The sequence below is a fragment of the Ostrinia nubilalis genome, chromosome 9, assembly GCF_963855985.1.
Source record: "Ostrinia nubilalis chromosome 9, ilOstNubi1.1, whole genome shotgun sequence".
NCBI classification, from domain to species: Eukaryota; Metazoa; Arthropoda; class Insecta; order Lepidoptera; family Crambidae; genus Ostrinia; species Ostrinia nubilalis.
The window spans coordinates 4,349,444-4,372,319 of NC_087096.1; the positions used below are offsets into that span (position 1 = coordinate 4,349,444).

Here is a 22,876-nt window from a genome sequence, read left to right on the forward strand (position 1 = left end):
ACTAAGCACATTATCATCGTCAGTAGCCTATCTAGTAATTGAAAGTTCTAGTTCTATCGAAATGACCCTTGTGAATACGGATTTAGAACTGTTTTTCAATGGGACGACTTCTGAACGTCCGAGATTTTGACTGTGTCAAAATACTTGAGTTAGGCCACAGGTCATACTGCAGGAGCACGAACTTAGTTAGAAACAGACAAAGGCATAATATGTAATAATATTAGTAAAAGTGAAATGTTTAATTCCAAAATTACGTACAAAAAATAGTGCTAAGCTCTTACCCATTTTCGGAGTACGCCTCAAAGCACGATCTCTGCTTCTTTCATCCAGTCATTGCCTGCTATCTTCTTGAGATCGTCAGTCCATTATTATTATTATTATAAAACTTATCGTATTTGTGTATATTTGTCATTCAGTTCCTAAAAGTAAAGTTTCCTTAAGGCAGACACCCCTGATTGTCGCAATAACTCAAAGAGACGGATGAATCGCGAGAAAGTTTGAAAGTAACACACGGCTTAATCAGCGTTAGATCTATATTATAATATTGCCTACTTATATTACTTTGTGTTATGCTTTTACATTTAATATAATCAAGGACATTGTAGGTAATTGCCAACGGCAGTAGCTCTATTTGTTTATATAAAAGGTGCGCGCGGAGTTGAAGGAGGTACAATCTATTGGTTCAACCTAATGAATTTGGTGATATCGCATTTTATGTGCTTTCTTTATGAAAAGTTCTCAGCTTTTGGGAGCCCAACTATTATGAATACGAACCTACATACAGTCAGTACAAAAGCTAACTAATATTTGTTCAGCAATTCCAAATTAGGGCTAATCTACTTAGGTTCTTTTAAGGTATAATGACTAAATGGTGAAATGTGAAGTGACTTTCATTACTTTAAGGGCCTACCTATATTATGTGCGCGAAAACTTATTTAGCTTTCCACAAATTATCTACAGTTTACAAGCAACCGTAACACCTCTTGCGGGATAAATTAGCAAACAAATCTATCACAGCATATTGCACCTGAAATGCTTGCCCTCACCAAAGCAAAAAGGTCGCACATGCGTACGCGCAGTGAGGTCGGCGGTCGCCATTACACGCCTCTCAGATGTCAAAGCGCCGCATTCGCCGTATAATTCGAGCGCATTTAAAATTATAACCGTCCATTGGTCACGGACCAAAATGCGCGTGTCATTTTCCAAAAAGTACTTGGATTTACATTGAATATTATTTTGAGATTAATTTCACAATGAACTGACTGAGTTTCTTCTGACACTTCTTATCAGCACCAGCCGATTTGTAGTGGGTGGGTAAGCTTTATTGGGACCTGTAAGTTCCCTGAAAAGGAAAAGTGAAAATATGATAATTTAATTTTTTCAGATGAAGTCAACAACCGCTTCAAATTGAGTTCGACCTCTGTCTGCAGAAGTCGACTACGCTGCCGACAGTCATCGAGAATTTTCATGTAGGTTCCTTTATGAAGAATCAATTGCAATTTATCTAGCCGAGTCCTAAGGTAATTTGGAAATCAGTAATTACTTCCTGTACAATTTTGCCCGAATCGCTCGAAAACTGAGAATGTTTTCAGACCCAAGACTGATTATATCTGTCAATGCGGCATTAAACCAATTTTGCTATAGGCTATTTGATTCGGTTTTCTATCTTAATCACCATGAAATGCTTATTACCTAAACTGATTTGAGGTTTATTTATTGCGACGGCAGCTTTTTCAGCGTTACAGATATAATTTAAGATACATAAATTAATAGCTCGAATTACATTACACCATGCCAAATAAGTGACTGTGTTGTGACGTAATCGCGGTGGAAATCCCATACAAATTGATAGTCATAAGCGTGTTTGTTGATGTAACAGTAGTAATCTGGTGAGTTCCGTTTCAGTTAAATGATGTCCAATGCTGGATCAATGCCTCAACAACGACTGATCCTGTGCCGCCCGCATTCAGGTCCCCGCCGCAGAAATATTCTCAAGTTCCATGGGTCGGAACTCAAGAACTTTTCTGCCCATACGGCAATCAATTCTACGACCTATTTGAAATTTCAAGATTTCTCGCAGGCAGTTGTAGTAGACAAGCTTGACTAGTAGAGACTAACTAGAGCTTTTTGATACTCTTAAATATCGTATATTTCAGTATTGTTATTTGATATGGTAATAACAAATAAAGGGCGTTCATGTGTTTTTAAATGTGTTATATTTTGATTCAATAAATTACTCACGTAACATACTTTTTACATCTTACACAATGTGATAAACAATTTACAAATATCCATCTATCCTCCATTCATAAATTAACTTAAGTATTTATTTTGTACCTAAATGTATGTGGGTCTACAAATGTACAAATATAATAGTAAAACATATAATTATAGGGACTTGACGGTTTTCTGCTGGTGTCTTTACTATTAAACAAAATTTTAAAATATTGTGAAAATGTTTTGCTATAATTTATCAACTTTTATTTCTCCAAGCCTGTATTTTTTCACAAAGACTGTAATACGTTGTGCTAACTTGATATACAGTATTAAAAACTATCAGTAGAAAATCGTAAAGTTTTATATCTCACATATTATTTCTTAATAAAGGAGATGTTACATTTAAAACAGTAATATTTTATGCGGTTGTTCAAATTATGAAACCCGAATATTGAATAACTTAAAATGGCCAGCTATTATAATAAATCTATGCTAGTTTATTTATACAACTGTTCAACCCCTCCTTGTTCCTCCATAATTTATTATACAAATTAATTTATACATAATATATAAAAATAATCATAGTAAATAGAATTAAACCAACTGTTTTAATAGCAATTTGGTCGTCTCCTAAATGTTTATTGCACATAACATATATAATTATCTTGCCTTTTAAAATGAAAAACGGCAAAATAACATAGAATTCTACAAAGTGGTCGTTTAAAATGTAACTGAACTTTTTGTGAGATACTTAGTCATGTTTTTTTCCTGAGTTAATACAATATACCTCTTTATTTTACATGAAATACCTAAAATAAATAAAATGTATTTCAGTCCTCTCTAGTCTCTAACAGATGTATGATTAATAATTGGAATAAACATATTTGTCAAGCTCACACTAATCATATAATTATGTCAAAAGGTTTAGGTACATGTTATATTTTGCGAGTTATGCGTTTGTTACTCTTTCACAACAAAATAGAAGAAATCCAAGTTATTTACTCTCCATAACATTGAATAGTTTTTGAAATAAATAAACTAATAAGTTTTTAGGTGAGGTAAGAATCTATCCACAGAACAGACTATGGAATAGAGCCTTTTAAATAGAGCATTATACGAGTAAGACCCTATTCTGCATAGCACCTACCTCCAAGTTATTTTAATGTTCATAGATTTTAACCAGAAAAAGTTTTGTACAGGAAATGCGTAAGCGCATTTGCCAGTTTTCATTGCGTTTTCTCACAATTAGTGCTGACGAGAAAGCCATATAAATAAAATGGACATTTTACGTGTCGGTGACTCCAGACAATGGATGCCATAGCCAATCGACTCGAACATTATTATGCAGCGTGTAATTAGGACTTTTATGCGTCGGCGACTTTGTCGTGCGATTTTTTCGACCTCAATATTAATAATTAATATTTTGATAACAAAAACTTTCATTAGCAATTGGAAGTTTTTCAGTTCCTGTAACGGCTTTTAATTTTGTTATTGACCATTGCTTCTTTTATTCGTAAGTATAGAATTTAAACTTTTGTTGATCATTTATTTAAATAGAAGATATTACCTACTCAATATTTGAATAACACTATGGAAATAACGCGAAACTAATAGTCTTCAGAAAACCTATCGTGAGAGAGGTTTACCTACATTATGATAACCACAAAATAATATCACAAGATTAAAAAAAAGTTTTATTGGGGCGTGTAATAGAGCTTTACAGAATATTATTAATACTTTTTGGGTTTATGAATTGTATGTGACAGCTACTCTATTTTAAGACCAACATTATGATAAGCCGATATGATTATGCCATATTTATTTATATTTAACGCGTCAGTCGCACGCGCAGGCACCGATGTAAAGTCGCGGCGGCCATGTTGTTTTGCTAATTGGCCCCTTATCGGAGTTTCGCATTACAAAGTTCATTAATTCTTGTTTTACGACAAGCGATTGTGTTTCTTTCGCCGAGTAATTGTCGCGACGCCATTTTTAATATGTTACATAGGTATTTTTGACCTGGGTTTATCTGAAAAGTGTAGGCATTTCTTTGAACCTATAAGCTTTCAAAATATTGACTAAATGATCTTGATACTTGATTTATACTATTAATACTTGATTTATATTCATTGGAATAAGTAATGGAAATTCTGTGCCTGTAGGCTATAAATGTTTTATTAGATCCAAAGAAAGCGTTCGCCTTTAAAGGTAATTCTTGTAAAAGTAACATTATTATAATTCATAAAGTTATTAGAAAACAGCAATTACCGTAGATCAATTATCTCATCAACAACTCAATTAATGTAGAAACTAAAGCAAAAAAGCCTTTTTTCTACTAAAGCGGAATAAAAAACTTGTGATCATTTTCTATTATTATCAATCACTCAGTCCTGCAAAGCCGCTCACAGGGATGTTATGGATATGAAGTTTCGGTTATGGATACGGTTACGGATATTAGAATAATATTATACCGGTTTCGGTTACAGATATGAAATCATTTCGGATTATCCGAAAGTTTCGGATGTTTTCGGTTACGGATATCAGAATTTTAAAAATGCAAAATTCAAATAGCAAGATGCTGCGCGACCCACATAGCTACTTTATGTAAGTACTTACTAAGACGGCACCTATGATAAAGGTAAAACAGGCGGGGTCAGATGGTGCCAAACAAGTAACCAATATTAAAAAATATTATTATTTAAGACTGCCTTTATCCGAAACCATCCGAAACTTTTGAATCGGTTTCAGTTACGGTTACGGATATTTTTTTATTTCGGATATCTGATAGTTTCGGTTACGGTTACGGATATCCATAAAATCCCTGCTCCATACCTACATCATCATCAGACGGGGCCAGATATGCAAATGTCATTATTGCGGCATAGTAATCGGAAATTATAGATATCCTATCAATTAGTATGACTTGACTAATCGTCATTATGCGCCCGGAAATCTCGTGAATATGTTAGTCCATTTGTAATCCTATATTATTGGGTCTTGGTGGTTTAATGTGGATTATTGGTTAGAACTCTATGATGACATTATTTAAGCTCAAAGTTGAATAAACTGAAAAATCGCCTGGTTTTCAGGCGAATAAGTCTTATGTTCGAAGAAACTTCGATTATTTTTGTTTGATTCTTTTGACTACGATTGAACTGTGTCAAACACCAGGGTTGTGACCGTAGTGGTAACAAATCACACGATGTAATACTGGTAATACTTTTTGAAAATAATTAGGTAAATAGCAGGCTGTATACAGATGATATCGTAGACATAACAAAAATTCAGATAAACGATTGTTGTTATTTATACAGACAACTTAGTAATTAGTGTTCTATATTAAAGTTTTGTTGCTATCCGAATCTCAAAACTTGCAGATTAACGCCGAATTGCGAACTTCAAAGTAGGTTATCTAATAAACAAACTATTAAATAATCTGAAATTATAGTCAATCTATGTAGGTAGTACTTAGTTTTGGATATCAGTATAACAGCGCAAAATATAATTACGCATAAAGGTACGTAACTTTTTTTTACTCTTTGATTGTATTTATTTTAAATAAGCTTTGTATCTTTGACTCGTTGTTCACAAAGCTTTTTAAATATAAAATCAAAGCGAAAAAGCATTAAATTCGCAAATATTTTAAGCTAAGTACTGATGGGCAACGTTACCCAGATTGACTGTATCAGCACGGTTTCATATTTAAAACTGTCATTTGTTTATAAATCTTTGAATAGCGTTTCTTTTGTTTTTCAATGAATATGCTATACTAATTTCTATGTTACACTCGTAATATCTATAAACTCAGCAATGTAGATATCAACTAAACATGCCCATTATGTAAAAACGAGTATTACAGACCAATTAGATAGTCCTCATTCGTTTTAATTAATGTCATTAATAAACACTGGCCGTGTACATAAGCCTAATCCAAGGCGCAAAATAACGATTAATTTAGCAGAATGGACTCGCCTGTGGGAGGGACAGTCTATCTAGAGTAATTGTAACGGAGTTAGCAAATAATGGTGTGCTAGTTATAACCAGTGGCTTTGCTTGGCCATAAACATAATTACTTGTAATTGCTTAAACTGATTATTACCACAGAATAAGTATTAGTACTTTGGTATTACTTGGGCACATTACATACAACTGAGGGCCTATTGAGTATTGATTTATTATCAATAGGAATAGATGATTAAATTTTTTTGGAAATATCATTTAGATTATGAAGAATGCCAACTCGAATTGGTCCCGTTAATTTAATTTATTTAATAAGTATTTACGCATTCAATTTAATGGCGTCGAAGATAATTCTAAGCCTTTTAAAGCAATTTAAGTGTCAACGATAGCTTTCTTTAGATTGATCGCATCGTAACGCATGCAAAAGATGAACTTACAGAAAAACTAATAAATAAGTTAGTATATGTAATGTAGTTGTGAAGGCGTAACAAACAGACATAATCATACAACAGTCAAAGATTACAATTGTAATTAGTGTAATTACCTCGGAGTTTAGTTAACGACCAATTGAAGTAGTGCGGCGGTAATTGTAATTCGTAATGCATCTGCCAGTAATTCGCACATAAAATTAAATTATGCACAGGAACGGGTAATATGGAACCGTTTATGGATATTATGGGGTTTGAAGCACATCATACTTTACATTTTAGTTGCAAAATAGCCTGTATAACAACGAGATAAAACCTAACTGTGAAAATTTGATGTGCTGTCGTCCGTATCTATGTGGATACAACTTAAGAGATCTCCGAAATAGACTTTGGCAGTCTCAAAGTATTAGATTTGATAAAAATCCACTAAACAGAGACTGAACTGTCACTGTGACCTTAACATTTTTCTTTGCAATGTTTGCTCAAATTACTACTGCGACAGAAAGTTTAGTGTCATCACAATTACAAACTTACAAAGATTGCCAAAATTTATTAGTACGTAGGAGTTAATTGTAAAGAGGAACAGATTGGCTAAAACTTTAACAGTTAACTCACACTGAGATGTTTTTGAAAGTTTACATCCTCGTCTGTTTAGTCTTAGGTCATATTATGCCATGTCTGTGTACAGGACTCGAGAATCCATACATATAATAATAAAAAGAAAGGTTTAAATAGATTTTGCTGTTACAATTTGCCAAAACTTACAATAAACAATGAAGAGATCAAAATGAGATGATTTGTTACTTTTTCTCCATAATGAAGTGTAAAGACTTCAAATTAAATACATAATAATTCAGATTTAAAAATATTATCTTAAAATGACACACTTCTATAAGTCTCAGCTCAATAAAATTTATAAATCGTACAAAAAATAAAATACCACATCATCAACAAACATTAAGTAAAATTATTGCCCCGAATCAAAGTAGAAATTATTAACAAGTCGAAAATAAATATGCGGAGTGGTCTATATACACTACAACTATATAATACAGTCGCCTACATCTAATATTCACACTGGATATGTTGTTATGGTACCTATCAAGTCTTTATTACTGAAGCCGATTAAAACTAATGATAATTAACAATTCATTAACGTTAAAGCAAAGGAACATCTCACGAAATGCCGGTATCTGAGAGTCACTGGGTGGTATCGGAGAGCCTCTATAGTCACGTCACTGTCAGTCACTTTCACGTATTAAGAAGGGAATCTATACTGAACGGGTTGTATTTCCTGGTGCCGCCATTTTTGGAGAGGTCCTCGGTGGCCGTGCCTCCGCCGCTGAGGTCTAAGGAGACGGCTCGTCCGGAGTCGAAGTCGAATTTGTCGAACGCGACGGCGGGGTTGCCGAACTGTTTGAAGAACGAAGGTTGAGGGTCGGGGAGGGGGCTGAAGTTCCTGCCAGAATGAGCATCTGAGGTCGAGCTGTCGGAGTTGTTGATACCGTCAGCGCCAGAGGGCGCTCGCAGCCGCCCTGACAGCGAGAAGTCTTCAGGTCCTGAGTCGTGGCAGGAGTCTCCCCCTACCACGTCGATCATGCACTCCTCGCCGTCGCCGTCTCCATCTGAATCAGAGTACAGGCCGCTATTCCGATGCTGGGCCAGGTACTCAGCCTTCAGCGCCTCCAGGTCTACCGCAATGCCCTTAGCCCGTAGCTTCCTCGCCTGCCGGTCTAGTGCTTTCGCCAGCTTCTTTCTTCTTCTCGCCCTGTTGATAAAATCATTAGGGCTTCATTAGTATAGAACCTAATAGCATGTCTACGGAGCTCGATGACAACAGTATTTGTCACAATCGCATTTTTATTCAAATTTTAAACCAATACCAGAAAGATTATCAGATTATGTATTATAATAAGCCTGATTTATAAAACTTAATGAGTGGCTGATTAAAATTTGAATTAATCAGTTCCATAAATTATGTGGCCTTTGATTGGATAACAAAAAGTTTTGGCTTTTATAAATATTTATTTATGGAGTCCTACTGACCCGAAGATAGGAATTTTTAACATACCTGATGCTAGTTAATTAATTTTGACATTTGTGGTTGTCATCACTTCGAAATAATGTAAGATTGGCTTGATTATAAAGGTAAAAGAGGTAAGCTTAGATTAGATTTGCTATGCTTTGTCTAACTATGCATGCATGAAAACATAGAGTTGGTTAATTAAGTAGATATAAAAACTATGATATCTTTTGTTTAATTGTAACGCCCGTATTCACAAATATTACTATGAGGTTTCACAGTGCGCGTGGTCGCACAGGGTGACACACGAACCAATCACAGAGCTCTATTCAACGCTGTGCGTTCGATTTGCTGCTTCACTTAAGCAAGCATCGTTTGTGAATACGGGCGTTAGAGTTACTAAAAAACACTGAGTTTTTCTGGGCTCTTTACTGATCATTTCAAGCCTACAATTTGAATTCTCAGGCATCGAAGAGTCATGGTCATGGTCATGGTCATTTGCTTGTTAACTAAGATTTTTATACTAATTTATATAGTATACGGATTGTGAGTGGCTCACCTCTCGCGGGCCCTCAGCTCATGAGGAGGGATGGGCTCCCCTGAACAAGACTGAGGGTGGGCGTTGTGCGCCGGCCGCCCTGGTCCCTTCTTGGTGTGTTCCTTCTTGCGCCATTTCGCTCGGCGGTTCTGGAACCATACCTGTGGACAAACGGAAAGTTGAAGAGTATGTTCTGAAATGCTGTAGTTTGAACTAGTTGTAGGGCGTGGAGTAGACAAGAGCCGATTAGTCGTCACTACTTTGGGAATCAGTTACACCATGAGCTTATTTCATTCAAATAATGAAGTTTTCCATGTGCAGAAAAGTATTGATTTTTTGGATTAGGTATCAAACCCCTTTTTCATATTAATTTACAAATCTACCATCAAACAGTTCTGTGTTATTAAAGATGAATAAAAGATAATTTTATCAAAGCTACAACCTAAACGTACAAAAGAACGGGAGCCGTAAAAATTCAGTAAATTGAATCAGTAAAAAAATATTTATGTAAACCGCTTGAAATAAATAGAAAACGTTCGTTCGTTTAACAGGTTTTTAAAGCTTATATTTTAAGCAGGGAATACAAGAAAATTCCCAGATTAGTCTAGTCTACTGAATGGTTAAGCAGGATATCTAACTTAGGAGATGATCTGCATCCCTCTGGCGGCGCGAGGCGTCGATGCACGCGCACGCCCTCTCCAGCGAATTTGCATACGAATGCTCGCGCATTGAAATTTAACGTCTCAATCATGCGCGCGATCACCGGCGTACGATCCACACATCGGACTATACAGTTTTATTGCAAAATAACCCCTATTACAACCTCAAAAGTCAGTGTAGAGCTTGACGTATTCTGTACCTTTATTGATGCAGTACACGGATTTAATAGCGATGCGATCATTTTTAACGCACTCGAATATGATTATGCTAATGCCAGGCTATGTTCGGTGCGGTTACTTACACTTTATTGTTTAGCACAAAAAATATAAGCATAAACGCGGCATATAAATTAATTTCGAAGGTTTTTAAGCAGGTTTCGTTAAATAGGTCTGAAAAGATATTTGCATCAGCATTTCTGTCGGATGTTAAGGATAATTTCTTTCTCCTTTACATTTTATGGAACAACATCGGATAACAACTCTTCTTTTGAAAAATTTCGACACAGTAACCCAATATCTTCGTAGCTTAGTGGTTAGACAAGAAGTTGTCTGGCAAGCTAATGATCGTAGGTTTGAGCCTCACTTGAGACAGCTGATCTCTTCAAAGTGAAAAATCAATTTTTATAATTGTCAAATTAAATCGTGATTAACAATGATTAACAAAGTTAAGGTTTGTACTGAGTGTCGTACAACATCCTCTTTAAAAGAGGATTGCAAAAACAGTCTCTTTCATTAATTTAATAACCGACCCATTGCATTAAAAAGGTTACACAAATCGTGTGTGATAGAGGTCAATTTAACGAGCGGCCGTCGCCGTTTTAATGGTTGCGGATTAATTTGGATTAATTTAATAAAATTTAACAGAACGCCTTGCCCCGGCGTAATCGCCGCATCAGTCCCTTGTTTATGGTCAGTAAATTAGTGTTGCGACGGTTTTAAGCAAAAAAACAAAGGTTCCGTGGTTAGGTAACGTACCAACACATGCGTTAGTGCTTTTTGATAGGTATTCTTTCACGCTAGTGTCCGTTACTACAAGCATAAATCGTAGTCGGTAACAACGCTATATTGTACTTTTTATATTTTTTTATTTTTAATTAGTGTTTTTATAATCCTTATAACGAATCAAAATTGTATTTTTATTAAACCTAAGTTAAAACGGCTTGCGTTTAGTAATAATAAACTGTTTTTATTAACTACTTGCATTACATTTCACTAAAAAACCTCATCTAAACAGTCATGATGTTTAATACACCTTTTAAATAGGCCGAGAACAATAACTTTCAGAAAATACGACAGTTCTTTATCAAACTTTTTTCAGAAATAAACAGGCACAGATAATTTTAATTCAAACTACTTAAATAACGGTTTCAATAATCATTCGTCACAAGACCCGATCGAAATAATCGCCCAACTGGTTCTACAATCGGCGCGTACGCAGCGATACTCGTTAGTGTGGTCCGATTCAATTACAGAACCCGATTAAAGATGCTAATTTAATAATTCAGCAAATGACTTCATTTGCAGCGTGCTATTAAGTGCCACCGTTTTCCAAAATGATTATACGTATGTGAAATTAAATATTAATTTTGTCCTTGGATTACTTATGTTCCGGTTTTTTGCCGGGAGTTAATCACTCCGGATAATAATTGCGAGTCAATTGTTTTCTGTTGTGTCTAGCACGCACTTGTTTTTATCATTTTTAAAGATTCTCTCACGTTTATGTCTTTGTGCTTTTAATTTTTTTTCTGTTGATTATTTTGAAAGAAAAAAGAATTATATCGTCATAATGATGTCAGTTTTAGAGAAATACATAATATCATTATATCGAAATACAAAAAAATACGTGGAAATTAAAAAGGGACTTTACGCCAAAACAATTTATGGGTAAAAAGGGGAGTTATTTATGTTTTGACCAGGCCATTTAACTTACTGAAAACTTACTATTTCTTTTGTATGTAAAAGCGTTATGAAACAATCGAATGGTATGAAATTATTATTTTTCCATTGTACCTACTATACATATTCCAATTAATTGGCATAGTAACTCAATTCAATCTGTTCGTTATAAAATTACCTATTCATAATGCAAAAATATCGTAAATGAATGGCGGCTCGATTTCATGGTTTGACATGGATATCGCGGTCTCAGTTATTTCACTTATTTATTACTCAAATGCGTAGCAAAAACAATTGCATTGTTTCATTATGAAATGCTTGACTGGTGGGAAGTGTAACTAGTAGGTTTTATACTTGTACGAGCATCTAAATCGTTTCTATTGACTGAATGGTCTGTCAACGTTCACAATCAAAATAGCTACTGATCTAAAGAATTTAATTTAGGTTTTAAACCTAACTTTAATGTATCGATTTGTTTCGCTTTGAATTTATCAAGAGGATAGAGGGGCTGAAAGCATGTACACGTGTGCCATATGTGGCACATAAATATCTTATACTCCGATTTACATATAAACACGTGATACCTACTTTATTTCTTTGAATCCCTTCTGAAAGAGAAAACTTAGGGGGTTGATATGATATTTTAGGTTTACGTAAATTATCAAAATTACAGGCAAAATCAGGGACAGGAGCTAGTATTGTTATTAAACAATAGCCTTAAATAATTTACTGACGATTCAGTTTCATATACCTAAACGACTGATTAATACATGATTGGGCACGCGCTAGTTTGGTTAATTATACATTCTTTTATATTTAATTGTGTAGTAGATTTTCTCAGTTATTGTTGAGCAGATGTTTTGTGTTGATGGATTAATTTAATAGATTAACTTTACGGCTCATATCTTGAGTGTATAAGCTTTATTATCAATTTAAATGTCTCTCCTAAATTACGATGTGAATTGCATTACGTAATCCTTAATAACAGACGTACAATAATTTATTTTTAGATTTTAGTTTAGTCATGATTCGATTTTAGCTTATCTATACTAATCTTTACTAATATTATAAATGCGAAAGTAACTCTGTCCGTCTGTCTGTCTGTCTGTCTGTCTGTCTGTCTTGCTTTCACGCCTAAACCACTTAACCGATTTTAATGAAATTTGGAAGCTAGTTATACATAAGATCACAGCTCTTTATTTTCCATAGGCGTCTGAAAGGTTAAATTACTCTCCGAAAGTCATAATATTTATATCAGGGCTGTATGGTCTTTACCAACTGGAAAGGAATACACAAAGTAATTTTATACTACAAGTGTCACACCAGGGAATCGTATCCAAAACCTGTGAGTTGATGGAGTCTGAAATTCTAAACTCTATTCCACATAGGAGAAGCTAAAAGCTTTACAATGTACACATACAAATAACATACAACACGAAAACCCTACCTAAACTCCGTCGGAGTAATGTTTTAATTATCCCCAGCCTCCCCTAATCGAACCGCATTGATTACGTCGAGCCGCCGTAATGGCCACGGTAGCCCGGCCCACCCTTAACGAGTGTGTTCGGTACATCACGTGTGTTATTTTGGATTTTACTGAGAGTAAAAAGAGTCGATTGGGCTATTTGCATTTGGATGTTGTTGCTAGTTAAAATTAGTTTATTAAATGCCGAAGGAACATTTTTTTTAGGTATTTTCGTAGCGTATTCAATTTCATTGCAAGTTTTAAAAATATTTGTAAGGCTTTTTAGGCAATGTCCCGTAAAGGCAAGAAAATTCACTGAAAAACTTGTTTGTTTTGTTTTGTGCGACTTTTTGCAGCAAAATCACGCACGGTTCAATCCAAACATGCTTTTAAATATCTTAAGCCCAACTTGTCACCAAACAACACATTATGATAGATCGCCCGGTGCTTTGTCCTGCTGGAAGCTCTTCTGGAAGGACTGGTCTTTTGTTCTAAACGTCCTGCCAGAAGATTATCGCAAGTCCTGCCCGCAGTACGCAATTTGTACGTGTTTGCTTGCTGGTCCTTCCAGCAGTACGGTGACCTTCAAATTTGAACTCATCCTCACCAGAAGTAGTAAACACTTGGTTAGTGTTTATTAAATAAAAAGTCATGTCGTAGAATCATTTTGTTTAACCAGTATTTTACTTTTCTTAATATATTATAAACTTGTTTATCTTCTTTCAACTTACCTAATAGGAACTATAATAAGGAACTTTAAATTAATTACTTTGGTACGTCACTTTGTATTAGAAATTACACCTATCACTTACAAATACACTACAAATTAAAAACAAAAACAAGAAATAAATTATAAATGTTTGATTAGGCTGGAATACTTCACATTCATTATAATATTATCGCCAAAATGTTGCCGACTCCACGCCCGGCGCGTCAAAATGTGTCGCGCGAGCGCGAACGCGCTGCCCCCCGTGTATACTCGTGCGCCATTGGGCTCCGACTAACGGTTAGTCGCGTTTTTCGATCTTGGGCACTATTGGGTGAAAGAGAGAGAAACACTCTATTTTTTCGTGTAAATTTGAAATTTGTACAATGTATACTTACGAAACTGTGATCTTTTAATTTTGCGTCCTACCGGAAGTACTTTAAGTCCTGCTGGCAGGACTCCGGGCGATCTATCAATTACCGTTGACAAAATGGCGTGAAAACTCAAAAATTCAGAGTCCCCTCTCTCCTAAAATTGCCTACTTAAAAAAGTCGGCGATAACGAAATTCATACGACAGACATTTGTGCAATCGTATTGTGTCCGCTATTGCCGAGCTTCCCCACTCGCCCTAGGTGTAAATAAGGCCTGATGCGGCGATACATTGACTTCTATTAAGGGTGTATTCCCTTTTATTTTTTGGGGGAAACCATTCGATCTTTTTGTCCTGTTATTTGAAACGAATCGTTTGTGACTTTTCGTGGAGTGAGTTTTGATTTTGAATGATAGCTGTAATTTACTAGTAAAAGCCTTCTTGAAACTGTTTATAATTTTGAAGTAGGTACCTTGAAGTAGGTAGGTTATTCATATTGGATTTTAGCCTTCAGGCCAGCACAGCGCTATTTGAGTTTGATTTACTTTACTTTGCCCCATCGCACCTCCCGCGACAAGCACTTTCAAACGTATGCATCCCCGCTTCTCAACAATATTGGCACCATTTAGAAGCCTAGTTCTAAACTTCATTTCATTAAAGGAAAGGTTTTTACCCCAAAAATGTGTCTTTAGAAGAATCCAGAGTCACTTCTTCAAAAAATAGGTAGTTACGCTACAGCCAACTTTTATGGCTATAAAACTGTGAAGTTGGGATTTATCGCTATCCATCTGTTAAAGAGGACACGTGAGATCATTATTTGGTTTTATAACCATAAAAATTGGTCTAATTGATCCCAGAGGTAAGCCCAAAGTGAGGTCTTTTTTAAGTCACATTTATGCTATATGTTAATCATTTATTAAGAAATTAAATGTGTTTTTCTTTAAGGATAGTTATTGGGCTTTCAAATAACACCAATATAGTTTGGGCACCATAATGGTGTCAGAAGAAAATCCTTAAAGTTCGCGTCGCGGAAGGTGCGATTTATTTGATGTTGAGTATATTTAAAAAGTTTACCTCAATAGTGCCCTGAAAAGGACCTGGCATATGTATACCAATTGAGACATTCAACTGACCTATACTGAAGAGATCTTGAAGACCATTAAAATAAAACTTTAATTTATAATGTAAATAACGAAACATACGAGTATCTTACACGCCTAGAGTTTTTAATCTTTTTTACTTCGATTTCCAATATAGATATATCAAAACATGTCGTAGTTCTTACCTAATTATCTTGCCTTGGAAAAGTGGTAAATAAACAGACCTCAGTCCGTAATTTAATTTGACGTTAACGAGTGCAGACTTAAGTGCCTACTTGGAAAGTTAATCTCAAATAGTTTAAGCACCCGACATAAAGCTGGTAAACACCTAATTACAAATAGGGCTACTTATATTGAAGAGTTATTACTATCTTATGATTGAGTTTTGATTTGTTGTGAGCTGAAAGTCCCCTTCGATTTTGAGTGAACGTGAAAGAAGAATATTATTTGTTGCATTTCACGAAGGCGAGTGAGCTTTACATGTGTGGTGGCTCGCTACTGTTCATTTTTCAAAAGTTTTGATATCCATTACACTATCGTTATGTGCATATACGCGTATACACACAAGTAAAGCTCACTCGCCTTCGTGAGTTGCAGTAACTATACATTTTTTTTAGTTTAGTTGAAATTAAGTTTAAATAGAACCTTACAACATAACAAATTAATATTGTTGTCCAAGACTAAACCGTCCCAGCTACGACAATGACAGGAGGGCGCTACTGTCAATACTGGGTTATTAGTTCTGATTTTTGCGGCGTTGGACAACACTGAAGTATTCAACATAATTATGACAATGTGACTGATTTTCTTGCGCGGCTTCTTCTCAGTAGGTACTGGCCCATTTATTGGCCCGAAGCAGTAGTAAGGTTAATACTGGGACGTGTAAAAGTGCTATTTAAAAGCCAATTTGCAAGAATAAATGAGTTTTATGAGTTTTTATGACATTTACAGGAGGGCTCTACCATTAATACTGGGTTCTTATTTTTGCCACTTGACGTTTCAGTATTAAGGTAGTTTTCCACAAGCTTGCAAAAGTTTTTACTCAACTAAATAATATACACTAACTAAAAGGATAAAAAAACGATTCAAATGCGCGGTGTTTCAGGCGCTCAATTACAGTCTGTCTCCTTTGTTTCAGAAAGCAAATTGATACTGGGATGCTGGTGTGACAGAGACAGATATATTCACGTGTTCATGTTGTGAGGATTGCCAACTTAGCATTGTTTTAGGGTTACCAAAGTTTGTTTCAAGTAGAGGAAAATCTTTCCTTGTATACTTACTTACTTGAATTTAAATAAACAAGTGGTGCTGTGGAAATTGGTATTTTTTGCCAAATACTAGAAATGTATCATTATAGGTTCAACTAGCGGCCGCCCGCGACTTCGTACGCGTGGATCCCGTTTTACCCCCTTCATCTATCTTACGCGGTTTAGATTTTTTTTTAGATTTTTCATACAAAAGCATTTTCCCGCTAATTCCTGTTCCCGTGGGAATTTCTAAGTATACTATAACTTGCCCAGGAGTATGAAGAATAATTGTACCAAGTTTCGTTAAAATCCGTCGAGTACTTTTTGTTTCTATAAGGAACATACAGACGGACAGACAGACAGACAGAAAGACAGACAGACAGACAGACAGACAGACAAAAATTTTACTGATTGCATTTTTGGCATCAGTATTGATCACTAATCACCCCCTGATAGTTATTTTGAAAATATATTTCATGTACAGAATTGACCTCTCAACAGATTTATTATAAGTTAGATGATCTGCATCTATCTACAGTACATAATGGTGTCGTAAATCCTTAGGGAACCCAAGATTTACACCTACGTAATATTGTACTCGCATCTTGATGTAACATGATTTATGTAACGTCGGAATACGCACACGCAAAACTCGTATCTCATTAGAACAGTAATTACATTAAATCACTTTAATATGAACCGTGGCTCGTTTGAAAGCGAGAAAATTATTCATGTGCGATAATTCGCCGCCTCGGGAGCAACCCTGCGAGCCGCCATGTCTATCTTTTACCGCTAAGCCTAGGGCGGTAAAGTCGGCTCATGTTTGATAGCACCGCACCGAGCGAGACAACAACAAACGGCGATCCAACAAAAAAGACAAGGATGCACGAGATCCTTAAATTTTATATTCTATCCGCATTTTGTCGCCTAAGCGTTCCATTTAGTGTTCCATATTTAAACCTCGCGCCATTCTTTTTTCTTCTCAGCCGAGCGCAGAATGTAAGGCGATTTTCTATTTTTTCTTTCTTTACTTTTAGGGGTGTACCCCGCGTCGAATGTGTGCAGCATACTGATGTGTGCGGCCGCCGACGCCCTGTTAGGGAATGAAATTGGCATATAAATGTAAATTTTATGCTATGAATTTTAAAATGAAGTCGATACTTCCGCGCTTACGGCGGAGCGGGTGAGCCGTTTTCGCAAGTTTTACGTCAGCCAGGGATGAAATTAGATTAGAATACGCCACTTTTGGTAAAGTATGGCCCTTTAACAGCTTTCGCGGAACCCTCATGTAATATAAGATCTCCATTATTCGCAACTTGTCCAAGGAAAAGACTCAGCGATTTATATTGAATACCCAAAGCCGCTGCGTTAGTTCGAATGATGCCTGTACGCGTCGTTTTAATGCCTATAAATGTTTCCGATTCCGAAGAAGTCTTTTATAGTTGAAAATTATTTTATATTGATTCGGTGTTAAAAAGCGCCATAAAAGCCGAGCGGTGCCCATATTGCTAAAGCGCGCTCAGAAACGAAAATTGAGACGTCGAGCGAACGAAGGAAAATAGAGGAATCAAAGAACAGGAAAAAATCCACTTTACAGACGAAAACAAGTCACTTTAACTTTATTGAGCTGTAATCGAATTGTGACGTCCCTGCGAGCGGCGGCGCGCTCGAGGTCGGAGCGGCGGGATCTGTAGCCATCCTTATCTGACCCGCCCATTTAAATCTATGCTATTCAATCGTGCCGTCTCGCTCGCGTCCCAGGGGTGCCGGCGAGATTGCAATCTTTTGATTTATGCCAACTATTAGGAGTGGTGCGGGATAGTCTGTCTCCGAAACGAGATGCTCCTCGATAAACGCGCGATACGATCGACGTAGTACTGATTATAGAAATGGAATTATTTATAACTTTGCTGTATTATTGCTTGTATCAAATTGAAATATTGAGAACTGACTTTCATGAATTGATAAGCCGGCTTTACGCAGTAATTCGTTGGTTCGAATGGTTTGCACTTTTACGACTGTATTAAGCTCTGATGAGGTAGAGTTGAAGAAAAATTATTCTTTTTTGCGCCTGTATAACTTGACTGTTTCATTTAAGTTATAATAGTAACTTATTCTTTTTTCTATTAACATTTTACAGGATTAAATTGTGAAAACGTGAAAAAAGTGAAAACAGTAAAAATAGTGAAAAAATAAAAAAGTAGAGTCAAGCGTGACCTAAGGTCACCTACTACACCACATACCTACCTAATTTACATTCTTTTTGCCCGATTGCGTCAGAATGGAGTGTTATTTTCAATCAGCAAGAAGATATAACCCAGAAAAATATTATTTAACTTTCAGAACACAGAAACTTTTCAGTTCACGTTCGTATCCTGAAAATATTCGCTGCAGTATTGTCCTAACTCGCTGATAGCATGTATCGAATGTGCTGGCCCTTAGATAATAATCCCCGTGGGCAGAAAAAAAGTTGTGGTGGGCAACTCCCCACAGAACGCTTAGTAGCTCCCGAAAATAAGGGAGAGCGTCCCTCATTTATATTGGACGGGAGCCTGCTTTTTGCCTGGACTCTATCTACAAATTGGGGTAAATGTTTGCCCATCGAATTTGGGTTTCAGTATTCACTGAAGGCGAAAGGAATTATAACAACAAAAACTTTGTTAATGTTACGAAATGAGTAGTTACTGGTAGAATACTGTGTGTTTTATTATTTGTGTCTTGCGCTTTTATAAATTGCTCGCTTTGATACTACTGTGGTTTCACCTAGCAAACATAGCTAAGATGATTTTTAAAAGGAAAAGGGACAATCATACTTAACTATAAACGTATTTTAAGTACCGTAATAAGCATCACTACTCAATATAATATACATCTTTTTTATGGAGAATGAGAACCTTTCAACACTGTCTCTTATTTAAAAGAAACACCTCACCAATTTTTATTTGTGAGTGTTGCGTATTTTCAGTGTTATTGTGGCGTGATGTTTAAAGATTAATAATGCCTTAACATTTCTTGAAGAAAGTAAGAACTAGTTAGTAGTTTAGATTTGATCTACCTTGTCTTAATTTCACCATCCTTATTGACCTTTACCCATGCTCCATTAAAAAGAAATTAAAACACAGTTTGCACAAAACAGCTATAATTCAACAATAACAGCTACCGTATTGATTAACTTGTACCTTATTAACACTTCAATTACAGATCGGCATCAAAACAAGGCTGTAATTGCAAACTGTATTTTGAAAGGTTCTTTCAGTGTAAGCTACAGACAAAAGCTCACTACTTTATCAAATTGTGTTGTAATTTTTGTCAATAGGTAATTGTCTCTAGTAAACACTGATAAGATTCCTTTCTGATAATTAATGTTTGTTTAGTACACTTAAGTAAAAATGTAATCTATCTTATTAACTAATTTAAAAGCCTCTGAAAATCGGTATTTTCTTTTTTAGTATGGGTTATGAACACAAATTATTTAGTGTTTCATTATTAAGTAGGCTAAAAAGCTTAAAACTACGTCAATGCAGACCACAAATAAAATGCTTATGAGAATTAAATAGGGTTTATCAAATTTAAAAGACCAGTTCTTCAGCAGTTGTAGAGTCATGAAATCTTATCTTACTAATATTATAAATGCGAAAGTTTGTATGGATGTCTGGATGTTTGTTACTCTTTTACGCAAAAACTACTGAACGGATTTTGAGGAAACTTTACAGTATTATTGTTTATAACCAAGAATAATACATAGGCTATAATTTATGACGATCGGTGACAAACTAAATTTCACGCGGGTGAAGCCGCGGGAAAAAGCTAGTAATGAATATTTGCAGTAGATAATAATAGAATTTAACCCCTTCACTGGCCAGAACCGTTCACGTCCGTTTTGTTCTTGTCCTTTTTAACACTAAACTTCGCAAACGTAAACGGAATTAAGACGTTACCCGTGACGAGTGGGCCCTTTCGTCACATGCTAAATATATTTAATAACCCCGGTCACAAAGGGCTTAATATCTGTGTCTAACACGTAGGAATAATGTTAGTGTTTTGTTATTATGTTTCCTGTCTCTCAATGTTTTAATTTATGTTCTAGCTAGTGTGAAGATTGCTTAAATATTTTACTGTTAGTTAAGGAAGAGTTTAGGAGATACGCATAGAACTTACTTTTTTGGGTTACAGTCGTACGTCGTTTTATTTGACTCTATTTTTTAATATTATTCCGAAAAAGTGTGAATTGGTATTTACGATGTTCTGGTACTATTTCCCCGTTACGATTACTATGTTCTACACGCTTCTTTCCTCATAGTATTTTTTACAAACGAATTGTCAGTTTTGTTATTTTTTCGGTTCGATGTTATTCAAGCATTGACGGCAACAAAAAAGATTGATTAGCCAGCATAAATTGGTATGCAGCAACAACAATTCGTGTAGTTTATTTCCTATTCAATTACGCCTCAATGTAAATACAAATGCTACAAACTACACATTTACAATTTTATTCGACACTGACGAACGTTTTACACTGAATAATGTTGTATTTACTAATGGAAACAAAGGGTTTACGCCCGCGACTAAACGCAGTGAAAATAGCTCTGACAATAGACGATTGTTACAGTAACGTCACTCCTAAAACATGGGTAACATGACGATAGCATTACGTCACACTACATTACATTAGTTAGCCCAAATATGTAGTTTATGAAAGTCGAAGAAATGACAATTGCTAAACTTTATTCTCATGGGTAGGGTCATTAGGATTAGATAATTTTTTACTGAAAATACAGACCAAGTAAAAAAAAAATACAAATATGTCTCAACATTGTCTTGCTTTTCATCTGAAATTGGGTGCTTTTCACGGACCAAAAGAACCTCCACTTATTTTAAGTAAGTTTGACGTACACTTTTCAAGTATTAAACTAAGTAATAATACATTTTCAATCTGTTTTTTGACGTAAGTAGTAGTTTTCTGTGCTACCTAAATAAAAACGTTTAGAACAAAGAATACTGACAACATTTCCATTGTGTGCAACGCCTGTAATTTACTAGCACTCTATGATACACGTTTCCTGTGACAGTTATTATTTGTGTGTTGGCACCGCGTTATCACCGTTTTGTATAATCTGTCAATCGATTTGTCACTATTATGAATAGGGCGGTGCTTGAATAGCTTTCACGAGTAAGTAGTTTAATTCGAAACGCTTTTTAAACATAGTGCTAACTAAAGTAAATAATGGTTTTAAATACATACTGGAAAACATAGACCACAGCAGGCTTAGTATCAATAAATGAATGGTAGGTGGTAAGAATTAGGTACGTGTAGTTATTAAGATATGATAGCGATGTTAGCTGAATGTATTAAGCTCTCTTTTGGATCACACAAACATGCTTGTAAAGTTGGTGCGAGCGCCAAAGGAAGAAATAGAAGTCAAACGTTACTTACAGGGCCTCTACTCTCCTTGAGGCCCAGCCGCACCTCGAGGGCTTCCCTCATGAACACGTCGGGGTAGTGGGAGGCGAGTAAGGCCCTCTCGAGCTCCTCCAGCTGCCACGAATTAAAGTCGATGCGAGCGCCAAAGGAAGAGATAGAAGTCAAATGTTACTTACAGCGACTCTGCTCTCCTTGAGGTCCAGCCGCATCGCGAGGGCTTCCCTCATAAACACGTCGGGGTATTGGGAGGCGAGGAAAGCCCTCTCGAGCTCCTCCAGTTGCCACGAGTTGAAGTCGATACGAGAGCCAAATGAAGATGATAGAAGTCAAATGTAACTTACAGCGACTCTGCTCTCCTTGAGGTCCAGCCGCATCGCGAGGGCTTCCCTCATGAACACGTCGGGGTAGTGGGAAGCAAGGAAGGCCCTCTCGAGCTCCTCCAGCTGCCACGAGTTAAAGTTGGTGCGCGAGCGTCTTCGCTTGCCGCTGTCGCCGTCGTCGTCGCCAATGCCACCTGGCGTGAATAGAAAAAAATAATTAAACACTGTTTATTATCTTAAATGTCATGTCAACAAGTTAGACAATTACTTTGCTTTTGCTACAGCTCATACGATAGAAAAAGAAACAGAACATCTTATAAGAGACCTAGATTTGTTCTGCTAATGTAAAGAATTGTAAGAGAAATCTCTTGAGACTACGCATCGCTTCAAAACTGACAAGGAGGTGCAAAATTCGGAAAATATTACAATTTTCAAGGCATTTTTTATTTAAAAGTTAAGACTGCTTAGTTTTTGTTCATGGAAGCTGTTAGTAGTAGTAGGTCTGTGATATCTATATATGTATA

General features: G+C 35.9%; 1 protein-coding gene across 1 annotated transcript in view; it reads right to left on the reverse strand.

Moving 5' to 3' along the window:
* Window positions 1-2,197: 2,197 nt before the first annotated feature.
* LOC135074813 (homeobox protein unc-4) overlaps window positions 2,198-22,876 on the reverse strand; it is a 51,425-nt gene continuing 30,746 nt past the window's right edge. The window contains exons 3-5 of the mRNA XM_063969193.1: window positions 22,374-22,546; window positions 9,188-9,327; window positions 2,198-8,373 (exon numbers count right to left, since the gene is read on the reverse strand). Of these exons, the coding sequence (XP_063825263.1) occupies window positions 7,857-8,373; window positions 9,188-9,327; window positions 22,374-22,546 (830 nt within the window). The 3' untranslated portion in view covers window positions 2,198-7,856. The remainder of the gene's footprint in view (window positions 8,374-9,187; window positions 9,328-22,373; window positions 22,547-22,876) is intronic.